The sequence below is a fragment of the Topomyia yanbarensis genome, chromosome 1 (genome assembly GCF_030247195.1).
Source record: "Topomyia yanbarensis strain Yona2022 chromosome 1, ASM3024719v1, whole genome shotgun sequence".
Classification (NCBI taxonomy): Eukaryota; Metazoa; Arthropoda; class Insecta; order Diptera; family Culicidae; genus Topomyia; species Topomyia yanbarensis.
In genome coordinates, this window is record NC_080670.1 from 177666721 (window position 1) to 177685874 (window position 19154).

Below are 19154 nucleotides of genomic sequence, written 5' to 3' on the forward strand. Positions count from 1 at the left end.
AAAATCCATCAAATATTGCAATGGTATTGAATATTTCATCGAGTTTGTCAAAATAGAAAGGTCATTACAAGTGAATTTTCTACGAAGAAACTGGTATGATGTACATTAAATGATAGTTATATAGTTATTATAGTCATTCTCGAGAACATGCGAAGAAATGAAAAAGGAGACATATGTGATTGAAAAAGCTTTTCCTATGTGATGAATCACTCAGCATCATGGAAAATAGCGTCAATATTATGCAAGTTTGATCAATACTTGTCTAAATCTGCTCATTCCAGAGATATAAAAGGTGCCCTACATTAGGTGGAATCTGGAATAATAATATTCGGCTAAAAATGAGTCTTCAAGTCCTAAAATTCCTCTGAATGCACTTTTGAACTAAACCCAACTATTTGGCAAATGTAATAAGTGCGTGTACAAACCACTAGGTTTCCTGAGAAACTAATTTGAATATAACTTAATCAAAATCATGAACAACTTTTCCGCCTAATTCCAGATCAATTTTCAGTTGTTAATAAAGTTTTAGATAATTTTATTGTCTATCAGATACTCACTTTTAGTGTTGGTTGAATGTCTAAAGCACCATTGAGGGGTAGAAATGTAAACTAGTTTCATTATAATACCGATGTTTTCACAAACAAATCTTCAAAAAAGTTGCTCTGGACCCCCCGAACGATTATTTTGACGTTGGCTGCAAATGAAAGGGTAAAGTTCTTTCTTTCATATCCCGATGTTCCAGAGATGCTGAATCTTTTTACATAAAGTTGTTGTAAAAAATCACCGTATTTAGTAATCTCTAGCTAATTGAATTGTAAAAAAGTAATAAATAGGGTTTAATATTTTAAACTGTCACGATTCACTGTTGTACACCCAAATCATCTAGAAACATCTTATTTAAACCCTAAACCGAAAATGAATATCTTTGTGAGCCACCCTAATCAACAGTGAACTTTAATTTCAAGATTTTATAATGTCAAAAAAGTCAGCGCGCCAAAATTACTTTAAAAAATCTTATTTGTTCCGTTACGATATTTTTTTGTGCCACCCTAATTAAAAGTAAATTTTGTATCATGCATTTTTCAATAAATGCATATCTAAATTACTTGGAACCATTTTGTTCGAACCGTTAGAAAGTGTCGATAGTGGTCCACTATTTCTTCTATGCCGAATCCACTGCTTATGTGGTATGAATGGCGTCCCATTCCCAATCCATATTAATTCGATTTCAAAATATCACTTGTCAAATACACATGACGGTGAAACTAGAAATACCTACAATTGGTTTGGCATTTTAAAGATTTATTTTGAGTTATTTACTGGTTTAGAAGAAATATGTATGTATCACTTTGTTTGAATTTCAACTGTCCCCTAACGCAACGTTAGCAATGGTCTTGAAAAAAATCATAACTCGAAAATCTAGGTATACAGTATTGTTCTGTACATATCGATGATCAAATGCCTAGAATAAATGGGAGCTCCAAAATTTGTAATAGAGTGGATTTTTCGATAAATGCAAGTGTAGGTAGTTAAATCAATATTTTGCTCTGTTGCCCCATAACGCGACATTCTTACCCCTCAAAGTGAATATGAAATGTGAACACATAACTATAACGTTGTGTTAGAACTTTTAAAGAATTCAATTAAGTTTTTAGATTATAGGATTTTTTAAACGACGAGGTGTTAACAGTTGCATGAGGTGCGCAAACATTGTCCCCTAACACTGGAATGTGTCTTCAAACCCTATAATTTGTAATAAGCGGTGTGAACTGGTCGATGTCAAATTGAATTTTTCACAAAAAGTGCAAGACTGCCTGAGCTTCATTCCAAATTTAATATGGTAAAAATTTAAATAGCAAAAAAATCAGTTTTAGTAACTCTAGGTGAGTTGCCACCGCTCCGCTTTGCACCCGAAGACTCCAATTTTTGGGGGCGACCTCCGAGCCTCTGGGTTCTACATCAATTTCCTTGGGTCTGGATAATTTAAACTTTTTTAACATGAAAGGTATGTTTCTTTTTAACATATTTTGAAAGTGTAAGTATTGCTTTTACCACTTCTTGATTTCATATTTATTGACCCTTCGTTTAAAGTTGGCCAAGATGCGTCTACCAAATATTTCGGATTTCGCACACAGAATTACATTCCAAATACTTCCGATTGATACTTAAGATTTATTTTGTATATACCCTGTGCATTTAACGACCTAAATAATTTGTAGATTTCCAATGAAATAGTTTTAAATGATATCTAACCGTTTAATCTTGTATGGGCTTACACGAAACGTGGACGCCGAAGCAGATATTTTGCCACATTAACGGCATGTTTTAGAAGTGAATAATTTCGTTTAGTTAATTGAAAATTATGCATATACACGATGCTATTTGAAAGAAAAAACATTTGTCTTACTAATAAACAGTTTTTCAAATGTATATTAACTGTTTAAATAGCACTATTTGACTATTTTTCGCAAATCAGTTTCATAAAGTCGTGAATAGTGAATAATAAATTGGAATTTCCCTCACATATATTTCGATATGAATGAACTTGGGTAAATAATAAGAATGTCCAAATATTGCATCAAATATAAATTAAATTCTTTAAGCATGTGAACTATCAATGATTCGAATAATACTAATTTAAAAGAATAGTCCAGAAAAAATATCTCTACCAGCCGAACAGCAATTCTCAACCGCCGTGTATCAGCGTTCCCTAACACGGTCGACGAAACCGAGCACCAACAAGCCAAACGTTACCACTTCATTCGTATATTTTCCCCCACAGTTTGTATACTTTCCAAGTGAAATAAAGTGAGATAAAATGGCTGAAACCGCTACCGAAGTTGCTGCTGCGGCTCCTGCTGCCGCGTCTCCGGCCAAGGCTCCGAAGAAGGCCAAGGCTGCCAAAACTGGCCCTGCTAAACCGAAAAAGCCATCGACCCATCCACCAGTGAATGATATGGTTCTAGCTGCCATCAAGACCCTGAAGGAACGCAACGGTTCATCGCTGCAAGCCATCAAGAAATACATCGCCGCCAACTACAAGTGTGACGTCGCCAAGTTGGCTCCGTTCATCAAGAAAGCTCTGAAATCGGGCGTCGAGAAGGGAAAGCTTTCCCAGACTAAGGGAACTGGCGCTTCCGGATCGTTCAAGGTTAAGGCCGACGCTAAGAAACCGGCTGGCGAGAAAAAGCCAAAGAAGGCTGCTGCCGCCAAGAAGCCAAAGAAGGCTGCTGGAGAGAAAAAGGCGGCTGCCAAGAAACCAGCTGGCGAGAAGAAGGCTAAGAAACCGAAAGCTGCTGCCGCTAAAAAATCTGTTGCGAAGAAAGCTAAGGCAGCCCCTGCAAAGGCCGCCAAGAAGGCAGCTGCTCCCAAACAGAAAGCCACCAAACCATCGAAAGCCGCAGCCAACAAGCCGAAGACCCCGAAACCAAAGAAGGCCGCACCAGCCAAGAAAGCTGCTCCAAAGAAAGCCGCCGCCAAGAAGTAAATTCAGTTGATGCCGAATATTGCATTTGCTAACTCAGCATAATAACACAAAACAGTCCTTTTCAGGGCTACCAAATACTTTTCAAAAGAATTTGATTGATATTTTTCCATCGAATACCGAATGCTTGAACAAAAACATTTTTCTTCCTTATTTACATTTTCACAGCATTGCCGTTAAGCTCGTTTTTAATATTTCATTGAAAAAGGGATAATGCAAATCAATATCATACTTTGAAGCTAAGCGCAAATGTTTCACTCATATTTCATAGTTACATTCCCGTTGTCAACGATAGGTAAATAGACATCATTCGGTACCAGCCATTAATTTAGGCATTCACGCCAGATGTATGAGTTTTTGGTGCCAATTAAGAGCTGGTTTGGACTCATCTACCTAGCATTAAGTTGGTGTTAGTTACTGACGAGGAGAATTCGAAACACTAAAAATCCAAACTTTTAATCTAAATAGTCTTCAGTCGCCGGGACAAACACCCTAGTTTGTATATATGCCATATCTTCATTTGAGTCAGATAATTGTTTGTATTCGCAAACAGAGCCAACGGATGCGAGTATCTCACTTGCTAAGCGACAGTAGTTTGAGACGTAAGCCACGCCCATATTCGATTGGTTGCTAAATGGCGCCTTAATTTGAATTGTAACACTCGAAGCACAACAGATATTTTGCAACAGTGCCAAAAATAGGATACAGATTCCACACTAGAGGAAGCTGTTTCCATCGCTTTCGAAAAGTCTAAAAAGAACAGATATGTCAGATCAGAATGATTCTCGGAGCTTTTCTCAAAAAGGCATCCAATAATAAGAGACTCATTGTTTACTTTTCCTTCTGTTAATTAACCCATTTATGCCCATGTTGTTTGTGGACAACAACATTTTTAAACAGCTATAACTTTTGATTGAGGCGAAATTTGCTCACAAAAACAAGTAAGACTCATTAATGCAATTATTGCCATTAATTTGAGTATTAACAGTTACAAGAATCAACTCTAGAACTGAAGTTAATGCAATTAGTCTGATTGGATTCCGATGGAGCAGTGCTGCCAGGGACAGTTTACGTTGACGACGGAAAATAATTTTTTCATATATCTTCGTTATGGTGCAATATTATTAAAAACTGATAAAACTTATAGACTGTCGTTGGCTACGTTTTCCACGTAATTGGATTATTCTAACTATTCTACGAGAATTGTATTGAGCATTAGAAGGAAAAAAGACCAGTTTCTAGCACTGCCATGGAAGTACCTATCATTATGAAAATAGGCTTTTCGTTATTCTTGACCCCACCTTTTTCAAAGAAAAATAGTTTTGAAACCCTACATGCACTAGAAAAAAGTTGGGCATGAAAGGGCTAATTACTGTTTTAAAAAACTTTAACCAGCCCGTAGGATCCAGCAAACGGGTCGTCGATCTGTTTGGCTAAATGAGGAGTATTCGAAACACAAGAATCCAACTTTATCAAAACTAGTTAAATACAGAAATTTGAGTTAAACCCAATTCTTGTTTCCTGGGAAAAAATAGAAAATGTGAACTAATTCTTTGGAAGGATTTTGGTGGCCCTGAAAAGGGCCTTTTTATATTGATCTAATTGAGTTCCAGCTGTTTAACCTCCAAATCCGTACAGAGTGCGTCCCTGTCGCTTCAAAGCGTAGACGACATCCATTGCGGTGACTGTCTTTCGCTTGGCGTGTTCAGTGTAGGTGACGGCATCTCGGATGACATTTTCCAGGAACACCTTCAGCACTCCTCGTGTCTCCTCGTAGATCAGACCGGAGATACGTTTTACACCACCACGACGAGCCAGACGGCGAATGGCGGGCTTGGTGATTCCCTGAATGTTATCACGAAGAACCTTGCGATGACGCTTGGCGCCTCCTTTTCCGAGTCCCTTTCCTCCTTTGCCGCGTCCAGTCATTTTCTCTGCTTCTTGATGCGCTACTTTCAGTTAAGACCGTTCAAGTGAAACTTAGACCTTTTGCCGCTACCTGTGTCCTTTATATAGTCGACGAGAGGGTACGTTTTTCCATTCCTCTTCGCTGATTGGCTGTTCCGTGCGGACAAAACCCGTATAAAGAGGGGTAATGGCTGCCTGAGTGTTTCATTCTATGTTTTATCTTCATCGTGTTCAGTTGCCTAAAAGACCCTAACCAACAAAAAGCAATGGCTCGTACCAAGCAGACTGCTCGTAAATCAACTGGAGGAAAGGCTCCTCGCAAGCAGCTGGCGACAAAGGCTGCTCGCAAAAGTGCTCCGGCTACTGGTGGAGTGAAGAAGCCTCATCGTTATCGTCCGGGAACAGTCGCTCTTCGTGAAATCCGTCGTTACCAGAAGTCGACTGAGCTGTTGATCCGCAAGCTCCCATTCCAGCGCCTGGTTCGTGAAATCGCTCAAGATTTCAAGACCGACCTGCGTTTCCAGAGTTCAGCTGTCATGGCCTTGCAGGAAGCCAGTGAAGCCTATCTGGTTGGTCTGTTCGAAGACACCAATTTGTGCGCTATCCACGCCAAGCGAGTCACCATCATGCCAAAAGACATTCAGCTGGCTCGTCGTATCCGTGGCGAACGTGCTTAAGACTATCAGCTTTCATTAAATCTCATCAAGAATCAAAAGGCCCTTTTCAGGGCCACCCAATTGATTGATTAAGAGTTAGAATTTGAATTTTCCATGATTTAGTTTGATTTGGCATTGGAAATGCCGCTCAATGCTATTTGGAAACGGATGTCTCGAACGTTAGGGTGATGTGGGATTAATCAATTCATCCAAAGGTAGCTTTAATACCGGAAGCTGCGTTATTGAGTTTGAATGGATTGAGAGATGATCACAAAATAATTAGATATGGAATTTGCATTTCGACTTCGTTTCATCAAATTCCGACACGAACATGAAGCCGAACTAAGCTAGCATCGGATTGACGCTAGCTTAAAAATCGGAGGTACATTGTTTCTGAGCAAAGCCGCTGATATAGGCCCGTTCTAAGTTAGCGCCGCATTCTTGTAACACGCAGTCGAAATGCAGATTCCACAACTAATTTATTTGTACTGCTCAAGTGCTCACGCGCAAAAAATGGTTTTAATCGATTTACTCTGTAGTGGAGAATAATTGGTTTTACCCAAATCTTTCTTCTCAGACAGATATATAGCATAGTGCACAGAGATTTCAAAATGGCGGACATAAGTATACATCTAGTTTGGGTTTTGCTGGTGTCATGACGTTATTGTTTAAACGACCATTCGTTGTCAAGTTTATTTACCCAAGAATAGAATACTTTTCTCATTCAAACATAGGGTTGAGAGTCATTCTAAAATTTCGTGAGTGAGTTTGGCATAATTTTATTTTTTATAAATTTTAATTTTTTTTATAAATTGTTTTAACCAATTTTAGCAACATATTCCATTGGAAACATTTTCATTTTTTTTCTTTATCGCAAATATGTGGTCGTCCTGAAAAGGACGGTTTTGTACAAGGGTTAGTTCAGCGTTCGATTTAGGCCTTCTTTTCGGTCTTCTTGGGGAGTAGCACGGCTTGGATGTTTGGCAGAACACCGCCCTGAGCAATGGTCACTCCAGAGAGCAGTTTGTTCAACTCCTCATCGTTGCGAATGGCCAGCTGCAGATGACGCGGGATGATTCTGGTCTTCTTGTTGTCACGAGCAGCATTTCCTGCCAATTCCAACACTTCAGCAGCGAGGTATTCCATCACAGCCGCCAGATAGACGGGTGCTCCAGCTCCAACACGTTCGGCATAATTTCCTTTCCTCAACAGACGGTGGATGCGGCCCACAGGGAACTGAAGACCGGCGCGATTCGAGCGGGACTTTGCCTTTCCCTTAACTTTGCCTCCTTTACCGCGTCCAGACATGATGTTTTCGAATAGAGTAGCAACTTTCAACTGAAGTAGACTTATAATGATGCCAGATACCTGGATGGACCCTCGTTATATACCCGTTTCAATGTGCGTTGTTTGTCAGAAGGGTAGGGCTGACGGCGTAATATTTGACAAACATAAAAAAGGGGACGAGCATCCGAAGCTTACGATGCGAGTATAAAAGGACTAGCATACATGGATTCAACATTAGTTTCTTTCAAGCACCAGCAAGCATAACACCATTGTCGAAATGGCACCGAAAGCAAGTGGAAAAGCAGTCAAAAAAGCCGGCAAGGCAACGAAGGCCATTGTGAAGGGAGACAAGAAAAAGCGTAAGCAACGGCGCAAGGAGAGCTATGCTATCTACATCTACAAGGTGTTGAAGCAAGTTCACCCAGACACCGGAGTTTCCTCGAAGGCCATGAGCATCATGAACAGCTTTGTTAACGACATCTTCGAACGCATTGCATCCGAAGCTTCTCGCCTTGCTCATTACAACAAGCGCTCTACGATCACTTCCCGCGAGATTCAAACTGCTGTTCGTCTTCTGCTGCCGGGAGAGTTGGCCAAACACGCTGTCTCGGAAGGCACCAAGGCTGTCACTAAGTATACTAGCTCCAAGTAAATTCATCTAATCGCTGCATCGGAACAATCGGCCCTTTTCAGGGCCACCAACTTTTTATTAAAGAATCAAAGAAGATTTTCCCCTGCCTTCCCTTCAAAAATGGTAAAATGAGTAGTGTATTTTCCTCGATAGCCAATGCATTAACTATTTCGAGAAATAGACGGCACCTCGTAATACTGATTTTTCGCCAACTGGTAATATTAGACTGGTGGCATCCTACTGTCCTCCCCGATGCTGCCCCAGTAACGGAAATGCGGCTTAGGCTAAGATTGTCCAAATTGATTCTAACACAGTCTGGCAGATTCACTTGCGTAATGTATATAGACGGCAATTTCAGAGGTGATATGAAAAAGTCTGTACATAAATTGATCTCCACTATGGAGAAATATCTTGCATTGGCCTGCTAAGCCAAACCAAATGATTCGATTTCATTAGTTCTCATCAGCTTAACCCTTCGGCACTCGCGCGACTGGCTCCCCGAATGAGCAGCCGCTAGTGCTGAAAGAAGATTTCGCTAGAGTTTCTGAAGGTGTTGCACTAAATACAACGGCGCGAGTGCCGAAGGTTTAAAAAGAGGCTTAAAGGGACAACACCGCTCACTAGGAGTTTTCTCAGGAACACAAATTGGGTCTTCGTTTTTTTAGCTAGCGTCAATCCGACGCTAACTTAGTCCGGTGACTAAGTTACTGTCAGATTCTGATGAGACGACGTCGAAACACATATTCCATAAATAATTTAGTTACAGGTTTTGTGCTCGTTACTCTCACGCGCAAAGATTGTTTAAAAAACAATTTTCTCCTTTATGGAAGAAATAACTTTTACCCGAATTGTTCTCTATTAAGGAGAAGTATAGCATAATGTATATACGCTTATTGAAAAATGTTTATATATATTTTATGTGGAGAACTTGGTTATAAAATTGTTTTATTGAATTGATTACCGAACGAGATACTATTCAAATCCCCAGGAAAATTTCACTGAACCTGCTGGATTTGGCCATTAGAAAAAGATACAAGAATTTTAATAGGAAGGAATAGTCCTACGTCAACACCCTGGTTATGTCCCGGACATTACTCACGCCCAGTTAATTTTTTTTCAGGATTCGTCATCTAGTGCATCTTTGGAATTTTCTAATTTTAAACTTTCGTCCTTACAACTAAATATGTTGAGAAAACACTATTCAATCTGTTCACGAATATAGAAAAATGTTAAATTAGGAAAATACCCAAATAAAATTTTGAGGTTTTGTTCAGCTAGGCTACACTGGGGAGCATTGTAACTAATGTCTAATTAACAGCCCAATCTGTTTGGCTACTGATGAGGATGAGGATTCGAAACACAAAAATCCGACTATCAAAACTAGTTAAATGCACAAATTTGGAATTCACCCCTATTTGTTTCCTAGGGGGAAACAGCTTATGAAATAGAAAATGCGAACTAATTCTTTGAAACTATTATGTTGGCCCTGAAAAGGGCCTTTTTATATTGGTCCAAGTGAGTTCTAGCGATTTAACCTCCAAATCCGTACAAAGTGCGTCCCTGTCGCTTCAGTGCGTAGACGACATCCATTGCGGTGACGGTCTTGCGCTTGGCATGTTCAGTGTAGGTAACGGCATCTCGGATAACGTTTTCCAGGAACACCTTCAGCACTCCTCGTGTCTCCTCGTAGATCAGACCGGAGATACGTTTTACACCACCACGACGAGCCAGACGACGAATGGCGGGCTTTGTGATTCCCTGGATGTTATCACGAAGAACCTTACGATGACGCTTGGCGCCTCCTTTTCCGAGTCCCTTTCCTCCTTTACCGCGACCAGTCATTTTCTCTGCTTATTGATGCTACTTTCAGTCAAGACAGTTGAAGTGAAACTTATGCCTTTTGCCGAAACCTCCGTCCTTTATATAGTCGACGTGAGGGTACGTTTTTCCATTCCTCTTCGCTGAATGGCTGTTCCGTGCGAACCAATCAAGTATAAAGAGGGGTGACGGCTGCCTAAGTATTTCATTCTGTGGTTTACCTTCATCGCGTTCAGTAACCTAGAAGACCTCAAACAACAAAAAGCAATGGCTCGTACTAAGCAGACTGCTCGTAAATCAACTGGAGGAAAGGCTCCTCGCAAACAGCTGGCGACGAAGGCTGCTCGTAAAAGTGCTCCGGCTACTGGTGGAGTAAAGAAGCCTCATCGTTATCGTCCGGGAACAGTCGCTCTTCGTGAGATCCGTCGTTATCAGAAGTCGACTGAGCTGTTGATCCGCAAGCTCCCATTCCAGCGCCTGGTTCGTGAAATCGCTCAAGATTTCAAGACCGACCTGCGTTTCCAGAGTTCAGCTGTTATGGCGTTGCAGGAAGCCAGTGAAGCCTATCTGGTTGGCTTGTTCGAAGACACTAACCTGTGCGCTATCCACGCCAAGCGAGTCACCATCATGCCAAAAGACATTCAGCTGGCTCGTCGTATCCGTGGCGAACGTGCTTAAGACTATCAGCTTTCATTGAATCTCATTATCAGTAATCCCAAAGGCCCTTTTCAGGGCCACCAAGTTCATTTTTTAAGAGTTAGGATTTGAATTTTCCATGATACTTCAGTTTGGGGCATTGAAAATGCCGCACTATGCTATTTTGAAACAGAAAATAGACGTCCATTTCGAACGTTTGAGTTGTGTGAAAATAAACAGTCTATCCAAAGGTAAGATAGTTATTCACCAGCAGATCCGTTATTGAGTTTGATTACAAAGAGATTTCAAAATGGCTAACATTGCTATAGATATAATTTAGGATGTGTGTTGGGTTAGGCGTCGTTTTAATATTAAAAAATTCAGCCTTACGAAAGTGTGTTCCTAACGTCGTTTTCGTTTTTGACTGTACACTACACCGGTGTAGTCGGTGCTACACTCATTCAAACTTTGGTGTAATCAGTCTGTCTCGTTTTTTGCACCACACCGGTGTAGCACCAGGTAAAAACGAAAACACAAAGAGTCACCTCACTGACCAAAATGGATAGACCAGGGGACTAGGATAGACTAGGGGCTTAGGGTTCGCAGTTTTGTTGCGAACAAATACGAATATTTCAAAATTTTCACGTCCCGTATTACATTGATTCACAGAACCGGGGAAATAATGTGTGGTCCTCTATAATAGAGTGAAAACCCAAGCAACCAAAAGTTCGTATAAGGAAGCTGCATAAGCTTCTCGTTTTAAGTAATTTTGTAATACGTTTTATGTTCTAATAGCGGCTTAAGCAGCTTTCAAGTTCCATTAAAGCTTAAGCAGCTTGAAAGTTCGCTAAGAACTTTCTGTGAACTTTAAAGTGTGCTTTTTAAGTTTTAACTGCACTTCTGGTTGCTTGGGAATAGATCTAATATCTACCGAAGACCCGTTTTTATCAGCCCCTTTCATGTATTTTTGGTTGACAAAATGGAGGCAACGACAACACATATTTATTTATTTCTTAATAAACCGAAGCTGGTAAAATAGTCAACATTATTCCGTAAACATAGCCTCATAACCCTGGCTGGCTGACAAAATTGGCTGCTGATAAAAACATGTTTCCACTGTACATAAAAATACCTAATAATCGTAAACAAAGAACTCAGATTTTCTGTTGTATTTTTGTCATAGAAAATTCAATTTGATTCTTCGTTAATGTTTGGTGGCCCTAAAAAGGGCCGGTTTTAAATGCAATGGCCAGAAGAATTTACTTGGAACTGGTGTATTTGGTGACGGCTTTGGTGCCTTCCGAAACGGCGTGTTTAGCCAATTCTCCCGGCAGCAGCAAACGAACGGCGGTTTGTACTTCGCGGGAAGTGATTGTCGAGCGTTTGTTGTAGTGTGCCAGACGAGAAGCCTCGTTGGCAATGCGTTCGAAAATGTCGTTAACAAAGCTGTTCATGATGCTCATGGCTTTTGACGAGACGCCGGTGTCCGGGTGGACTTGTTTCAACACCTTGTAGATGTAGATGGCGTAGCTTTCCTTCCGGCGTTGCTTACGCTTCTTCTTGTCTCCCTTGACAATACTCTTCTGCGCCTTGCCGGATTTTTTGGCGGCCTTTCCACTGGTTTTCGGTGCCATTTCAACTGACGTGTGATGCCTTTACGATGCTACAAACAAAATGATAACGACGCACCGTATGCCGTCTCTTTTATACTCGTTCGTAGTGGAATGAAAATCCGTCCTTTTTTATGTTTTCTCGTTACATTTCCTTCGTAGCTCCACCCTTCGGTAGTTGATGAACATTGCAGCGGGTATAAAACGAGTGTTTTTCCGGGCAAGTGGCATCAGTATCACTCTATTACAGAACGCAGTTGCTACGTGAAACAAAAATTTAACAAACAAAATGTCTGGACGCGGTAAAGGAGGCAAAGTTAAGGGAAAGGCAAAGTCCCGCTCGAATCGTGCTGGTCTTCAGTTCCCTGTGGGCCGAATCCACCGTCTGCTGAGAAAAGGAAACTACGCCGAACGTGTTGGAGCTGGAGCACCCGTCTATCTGGCGGCTGTGATGGAATACCTGGCTGCGGAAGTGTTGGAATTGGCAGGAAATGCTGCCCGTGACAACAAGAAGACCAGAATTATCCCACGTCATCTGCAGCTGGCCATTCGCAACGATGAGGAGTTGAACAAACTGCTCTCCGGAGTGACCATTGCTCAGGGCGGTGTTCTGCCAAACATCCAAGCCGTGCTACTGCCCAAGAAGACCGAAAAGAAGGCCTAAATCTAACGCTGAACTCACCTTTGTACAAAACCGTCCTTTTCAGGACGACCACATATTTGCGATAAAGAAAAAATTGAAATTATTTCCGATGGGATATTTGGTTCCAATGATAGTGGAATCAAATACAAATTTGTATTCGGTGGAACTGCCCAAGCAGGTTGAGAATCTGAAGATTACATGTTCGTTGCAAACATTGAACTTATATATCCTTATATTTTCTTTCTAGGGTATTTTTGGCGCAGAGTGGGTTTGACAAGTATTTCTGCCCTACCCATAAATGCGTTCCCCCCAAAACATGTTTAAATTAGGACTAACGACGCTAAATCCCTATGGATAAAGACTCGACACGTTTATCGTTTTTTTTATCATTTATCTGTCAGTGTCATTCCAATCGAGCACAAGACCGGTCAATGGCCCTCGTTTTAGAAGGATTCGAAGCGATTTTCTTCGGTCTCGTGCTCGATTGCAATGACACTTACAGATAAATAATAAGAATAAGATAGAGATGGCCAGTCTTTATCCAGAGGGATTCAGCGTCTTTAGCTAGGACGAATTAGCGTATGTGAAAACATTCGTTCGGTGTCATTGTTGTTAGTATTGGTTGTTATGCATTCTTACCTTTCCATTTCCATAATTTAACTTGACGCTGGTATTTACCACCAATTTATCAATATTTCAAAATATCAATGGTATTTCGCTCTTTTCTTTGATCTTGTATTTTTGGTTATCTAGCTTCTCGTCGCTGTCTCCCTGCAATTGTTTGTCATACACCTTCGTTATGTGGATTTCACTGCTTGCTTTCTCTGTAAGATATGAGGGAATTAAGATATTTGATATTACCTTAATCCACGGTTCTATCGACGAGCTAAGCCTGTTATGGGCTACTTGATGATTCTCATTCGTCCCTGCTTCCGGATAGTTGCACATTAAATGAGTTTTCTTTGTTAGTTCTATTTCTATCTGACTATCTTAACGTGTTTTCTTTGTTAGTTCTATTTCTATCTGATATTAAGCTTTTTCTAGGTCCGCCGATTTAGTAAATTAGTTTCTCGCATCTGTTGTACTTTTCCTTGTGTTTTTTCTGTTTGTTTTAGTGCGTTCAAAAGTCCCCGAAGTTGTACCTGGTGTGCACTAGAATATTTTTGACTTCTATTCAATGTTTTCGCTTCCCCAAGGATAACCAAAATACTAAAATGATAGAGAAATATTAATGAGTGAAATCAATGGATAGTAAAAAGTATTTTGGCAAACTTGGATGTTATGTAGTGCTTTTAACTCTGTTATATAGTCTTCGGTTGATCATTGACAGTAATTGCTCAGGCATCTTTGTGCGTCAGGCATTCGCTGGCTCCCAACTGGAATGTGCTACGACTAATCCGGCACAACACGCCAATTCCCCTCATTGAGCCAAAGGGCAGGCATTTTGCAGTATCCTACTATCTGAAGCGAAAATGGAATTTATTACATCATCACAATGTTCGTTATAGTACATTTTTGACATAGACCGGGTCTGATTAGCATTTCTATCCTATCCAAAAATGCGTAACCAACGACCCCGCCTCCCACTCAAACCAAGTTTAAACTAGGACAAATTAGCGCATGTGGTTAAATCCATTTGGTATCATTGTTGTTATTAGTGGTTGTTATGCATTTTCATAATTTACCTTGACGCTGATATTTACCACCTATTTATCAGTATTCCTTTGCGTATTTCTTTTTTTACTTGATCTTGGGCTTTTGGTCATCTAGATTCTCTTCACCGTTTTTCATGAATTCTGCTTTTGTAGATCATGCAGCTTCCTTTTTAAATTTCCTTATCTCTATTTCACTTTCTGCTTTCTCTGTAAGGTTCTGTCATGTGTCAGTTGGTGATTCTTCTTCATTCCTCCTTCCTGGAGTTGTAGGTTTAACATGTTATGTATACGTATATTTTATAAGTTATAATTTCTTGGTTGGTCCTTTTTCATTCTGATAGTAACCTAGGCTTCCTCTAGGTCCACCGTTTTCAAGTTGAAAATGTTATCGAAACCCTGGGCCTTTGGAGGTTTTGATGTGGGGGGGGGGGGGGGGGGGTGACAGTTCGTCAGCTGTTATTTCCGTTTCCTCCGAAAGGTCATTAGGAATCCGATGTTTGCATGTTAACTAGTGATATTTTGTCCAAGATAATGTGAGCTCTAAGAGAAGCAGCAGCGAAATGGACCTTGGCTTGGTTTTAAAGATTTTTCTCAACTTCCAGAATGGTTTATCATAATCTGAGAGAAAGCGGATCTTGTTTGAGAAGTCGTTTCTAAGGTCCATCATTCTGAATTGGAGTCTTTTGGCCATACAGTTCAAATCGGTTTTTAGGGAAGGCAGACAGTACGTTGGTACCGTTTGTGAGTGGTGATACGGAGGCGGGTGAAGTTGCTAGTGAGGCTGTCAATGGTTACTAATTTACTCACTATACGGGAAGGTGGGACATGCTGGTCCCGTTCCAAAGAGATCACCTCTTCAATGAAGTGCAGCACTTTGCTAACCACTAGATAGTGGTCTGAACTGAGCTCCTGGTGTTCAACCAATTGTATGAACCCCGAAAAGAGCTAGAGGGTTTGGATTTTCCGGGGTCAGGATCGTGTAATGGCCTTCATTTGCGTCATCGTTCAATATGTGAGTATTATTCGAGACTTGGTGTTTGGCGTTGAGGTCGCCTTTAATGATAAATTGTCCCTATAGTCGAGTTAGCTTGATGATTATGCCTCTTCGAAGTGAAGCCAATGTTTCATCACTGGCATTGGCTTGCGTAGGTCAGTATGCTGTTATGAGTGTGATGCTACCTGCAGAGCTGATTACCTCTCCTCCGATGCCTTCGACGAACTGCAGCCGATAATTCGACAGCAAACGCTAATTGATGTTTCCTTGGAAACGATATGTCGTTGCTTATCTCCGGTTTAAGGTGGGTTTCCATAATGAAAACTACGCTGATCAGCTTTTCTTCGAGAAGGACACCCAGTTTGAGGGTTTTACTCTTGAGTCAGCAAGCGTTCCAGTTGACCAGCAGCTATTTCCAATCACCAAAAGGTCCTGAGTGTATATCTGATTGAACTGGGCCTTGAAACCTACGCAGGCGTTTAACAAACTGTTTAAAACGGAGCGAGCAGCTCCGAAGTGTAGAGGGAGCCGGCATTCTCGGGCAGAGGAAGGAATAGCTGTTCACTGACTCGCTATGGTTCAAGAACTGGATGGAACCGACGCTGCAGCGGCTGCCAGCTATATATGGGGTCGGAGCGGTGGTAGAACAGGTAGGGACAAATTGCCGGAAAATTCTGTTCGTTAACCGTCGGGGGCAGCATTGATCTCCGCTGTTGTTGGTTTCTGATAGATGCCTTCCAACGGATATCTATAAATTCCACGCGCTATGTGCGAGCCTTGGTGGTGGCGCGATGGTTTTCCTCACAGTTAGCGCACTTGGGATCCGCTTCTTCAATTTGTTGATAGCTGTCGATATTTTGGACACGTTTGATGCATTGGGTATTCATGGAACAGTTACGGATCCGTAACCGAAATGTTGACATTTCATGCATAGAGTAACGTACCGGCGCTTTGGTTCATTTCAAGGCTACTAAACGATGGTACTGTTTATCGCGTTGATCAATTTTAGGGTTTTCAGCGATATGGAGGCATTCGAGGTGAATCAGGTAGAGCTGATCACGAAAAGTGCATGTATCGTGCCAGGCGATTTTGTAAGGGTCTAAGTTCGCATCCGACCAATTTCTCCATCCATTCCACTTCCTTCATATTAACGAGACCATGTAGCAATACTTTCAGTGGTTTCCCCAAGGTCATCAGTTTCACACTAAACCCGTATAGCTGGAACGTGCACTCTTGGCCACCTTCCAGATCTTGCTGCACCTGATCAGCCCACCTAGCCCGCTGTGCTCATCGTCGTCTTGTACCTGCCGGATTTGAGCAGATTACAAGTTTAGCAGGGTTGTTGTCCGACATTCTCGAAAAGTACCCTGCCAATCGTAATCTTCCGGCTTTGGCACCTTCTGGATGCTTGGTTTTCCGTAGAGCCTGGCGAGCTTGAAGTTCGTCTCCAGACACCGTTCTCCTACACACGCCGCCAAAGATAGTGCTAAGCACACGGCGCTCGAAGACTCCGAGTGCTTGCAGGTCCTCCTCGAGCATGGTCCAGGTTTCGTGCCCATATAGAGGACAACCGGTGTTATCAGCGTTCTGTACATGGTACATTTATTGTGTGGGTGAAGTTTTTTATCGCAATTTTTTTTGGAGCCCATAGTAGGCACGACTTCCATTGATGATGCGTCTTCGGATTTCTCGACTATTATTATTATCAGCCGTTAGCAGAGATCCGAGGTATATGAATTCCTTCACTACCTCGAATACATCCCCGTCGATCGTAACACTGTTTCCCAGGCGGGATCTTTCCCGTTCGCTCCCTCCTATCAGCATGTACTTTGTTTTGGACACGTTCACCATCAATCCAACTGTTGCCTGTCATCCGCAAAGCATACAAATTGGCTGGATTGTGTAAAAATCGTGCCTCGGTTGTTAAACCCGGCTCTCCGCATAACACTTTTAGTGCAATGTTAAACAACAGACACGAGCGACCATCACCTAGTCCCCGGCAGGATCCGAATGGGCTTGAGAGTTCACCCGATATCCTCACACAGTTTTGCACCCCATCCATCGTCGCTTTAATTAGTCTTGTGAGCTTCCCGGGGAAGCCGTGTTCGTTCATAATTTTCCATAGCTCTGTGCGGTTGATGCTATCGTATGCCGCCCTGAAATCGACGAACAGGTGGTGCATTGTGGCCTGGTATTTACGGCATTTCTGGAGGATTTACCGCACACTGAAAATCTGGCCTGTTGTCGAGCGCCCGTTGACAAAACCGGCCTGGTAACTTCCCACGAACTCCGGGGATAACACTTTGTGGGCGGCATGGTGATCGCTCTATAGTTCTAACATTCCAGCTTGTCACCCTTCTTATAGATGGGGCAAATAACCCCTTGCTTCCACTCTCCCAGTAGCTGTTTGGTTCCCCAGATTCTGACTATCAGTGTGTGCAGACAAATAGCCAACCTTTCCTGGCCCATTTTAATGAGTTCAGCTCCAATACCATCCTTACCAGCTGCTTTATTGTTCTTGAGCTGTTGAATGACATTTTTAACTTCCCCCAGCGTGGGAATAGGTTGGTTTCCATCATCCGCGTACTGACGCAGTAGTTTCCTCCGCCGCCTTGGCCTTTTGCATACGTTTCTTCATTGCCGTTGAAGTGTTCAAAGTAGTGTTGCTTCCGCCTTTCAGTCACTACGTCCATCGGTCAGAATGTTTCCATCCTCATCCCTACACATTTCTGCTCGCGGTACGAAACCTTTGCGGCATGCGTTGAACTTCTAATAGAATTTTCGGGTTTCTTGAAGGCGGTGCAACTGTTCCATTTCCTTACACACTGCTTCTTCCAGACGGCGCTTTTTCTTCTGGAATAGGCGGGTAGTCGGTATCATTCTACGTTTAGCCGCGTTCCATGCTGCAACATCAATGCCCGCGCTGCGTTCTTCTCTTCTAGAATTTTTCTACACTCCTCGTTTGACCAGTCGTTCCGTTGACTTCGGTTCACATACCCGACGACGCTTTCAACTGTGTTGTTTATGGCTGCTTTGATAATGTTCCAGCAGTCCCCAAGAGGGGCCCCATCGAGCGCACCCTATGATGACTTTGACGTCGTGGCTTGGACAGCGGTCGTATTCGTGTTCGAGCTGCGTGTAGAAAACGTCCTTATCGTCATCAGTGCTTCCGGAGTGTGTGTTGCGCACGTTAATTATGTTAAAGTCGAAGAACCGACTCTTGATCCTCAACCTGCACATTCGTTCATTGATCGGCTACCACCCGATCACGCGCTTCTGCATTTCGCCCATCACGATGCAAGCTGTTCTCAGCTTGTGTGTATTGCCGCACCTCTGGTATATGGTGCGATTACCTCTAAACGTTCGCACCATTGATCATTTCCAGCAAACCTCCTGCAACGCTACTATGCCGAACTCGCTATCCGCATCGGAAAGTATGCGGGTGCTTCCGATGAAATTGAGAGACCTACAGTTCCACGTCCTGAGTTTCCAATCGGGAGTCTTTATTCTTTGCTTTAGTTTTCGTCTATTGTCCCGTTAATATCGTTGATTGTTCGTTGTTTGATTTATTTATGGTTGGCTTACAAGGCCTGACACCAACCCCCTAAATTTCCAGCGGACCATGGTGCATAGTTTAGCTTAGAGTCCATCGCTAGCATTCGGACGATGATCAGCCACCCCTAACATGGGGAACAGACGCTGTTGTGGGTCATTCCTAACATGGAGAACAGACGCTCCGCTCCAGGTTTGCCGAAGCAAACCCCCCTTCCGTGTCTGCGTACGACCATAGTTTCCACCGGGGTTGGTTACACCATCTCCACTATAGTTGCTC

General features: G+C 42.2%; 7 protein-coding genes across 7 annotated transcripts; 4 read left to right on the forward strand and 3 right to left on the reverse strand.

Moving 5' to 3' along the window:
* The first annotated feature begins 2783 nt into the window (after positions 1 to 2783).
* LOC131682857 (histone H1B-like) lies at positions 2784 to 3538 on the forward strand. The gene has a single exon (XM_058964628.1). The coding sequence runs from the start codon at positions 2819 to 2821 to the stop codon at positions 3485 to 3487; it is 669 nt and encodes a 222-aa protein (XP_058820611.1). The 5' UTR covers positions 2784 to 2818; the 3' UTR covers positions 3488 to 3538.
* Positions 3539 to 5101: 1563 nt separating this feature from the next.
* Positions 5102 to 5442, reverse strand: LOC131682871 (histone H4). Its single transcript, XM_058964657.1, has one exon. It carries the CDS (start codon positions 5411 to 5413, stop codon positions 5102 to 5104), a length of 312 nt encoding a protein of 103 aa, XP_058820640.1. The 5' UTR covers positions 5414 to 5442.
* A 176-nt stretch (positions 5443 to 5618) lies between these two features.
* On the forward strand, positions 5619 to 10499 carry LOC131676107 (uncharacterized). Its single transcript, XM_058955231.1, has 3 exons — positions 5619 to 6068; positions 7585 to 7983; positions 10021 to 10499. Exons 1-3 carry the CDS (start codon positions 5659 to 5661, stop codon positions 10460 to 10462), a joined length of 1251 nt encoding a protein of 416 aa, XP_058811214.1. The 5' UTR covers positions 5619 to 5658; the 3' UTR covers positions 10463 to 10499.
* Positions 7596 to 8006, forward strand: LOC131682860 (histone H2B-like). Its single transcript, XM_058964632.1, has one exon. The coding sequence runs from the start codon at positions 7613 to 7615 to the stop codon at positions 7985 to 7987; it is 375 nt and encodes a 124-aa protein (XP_058820615.1). The 5' UTR covers positions 7596 to 7612; the 3' UTR covers positions 7988 to 8006.
* LOC131682868 (histone H4) lies at positions 8892 to 9840 on the reverse strand. Its single transcript, XM_058964642.1, has one exon. The coding sequence runs from the start codon at positions 9806 to 9808 to the stop codon at positions 9497 to 9499; it is 312 nt and encodes a 103-aa protein (XP_058820625.1). The 5' UTR covers positions 9809 to 9840; the 3' UTR covers positions 8892 to 9496.
* Positions 10500 to 11519: 1020 nt separating the features above from the next.
* LOC131676432 (histone H2B) lies at positions 11520 to 12074 on the reverse strand. The gene has a single exon (XM_058955500.1). The coding sequence runs from the start codon at positions 12052 to 12054 to the stop codon at positions 11680 to 11682; it is 375 nt and encodes a 124-aa protein (XP_058811483.1). The 5' UTR covers positions 12055 to 12074; the 3' UTR covers positions 11520 to 11679.
* A 201-nt stretch (positions 12075 to 12275) lies between these two features.
* Positions 12276 to 12775, forward strand: LOC131676433 (histone H2A). The gene has a single exon (XM_058955501.1). The coding sequence runs from the start codon at positions 12320 to 12322 to the stop codon at positions 12692 to 12694; it is 375 nt and encodes a 124-aa protein (XP_058811484.1). The 5' UTR covers positions 12276 to 12319; the 3' UTR covers positions 12695 to 12775.
* Positions 12776 to 19154: the final 6379 nt, after the last annotated feature.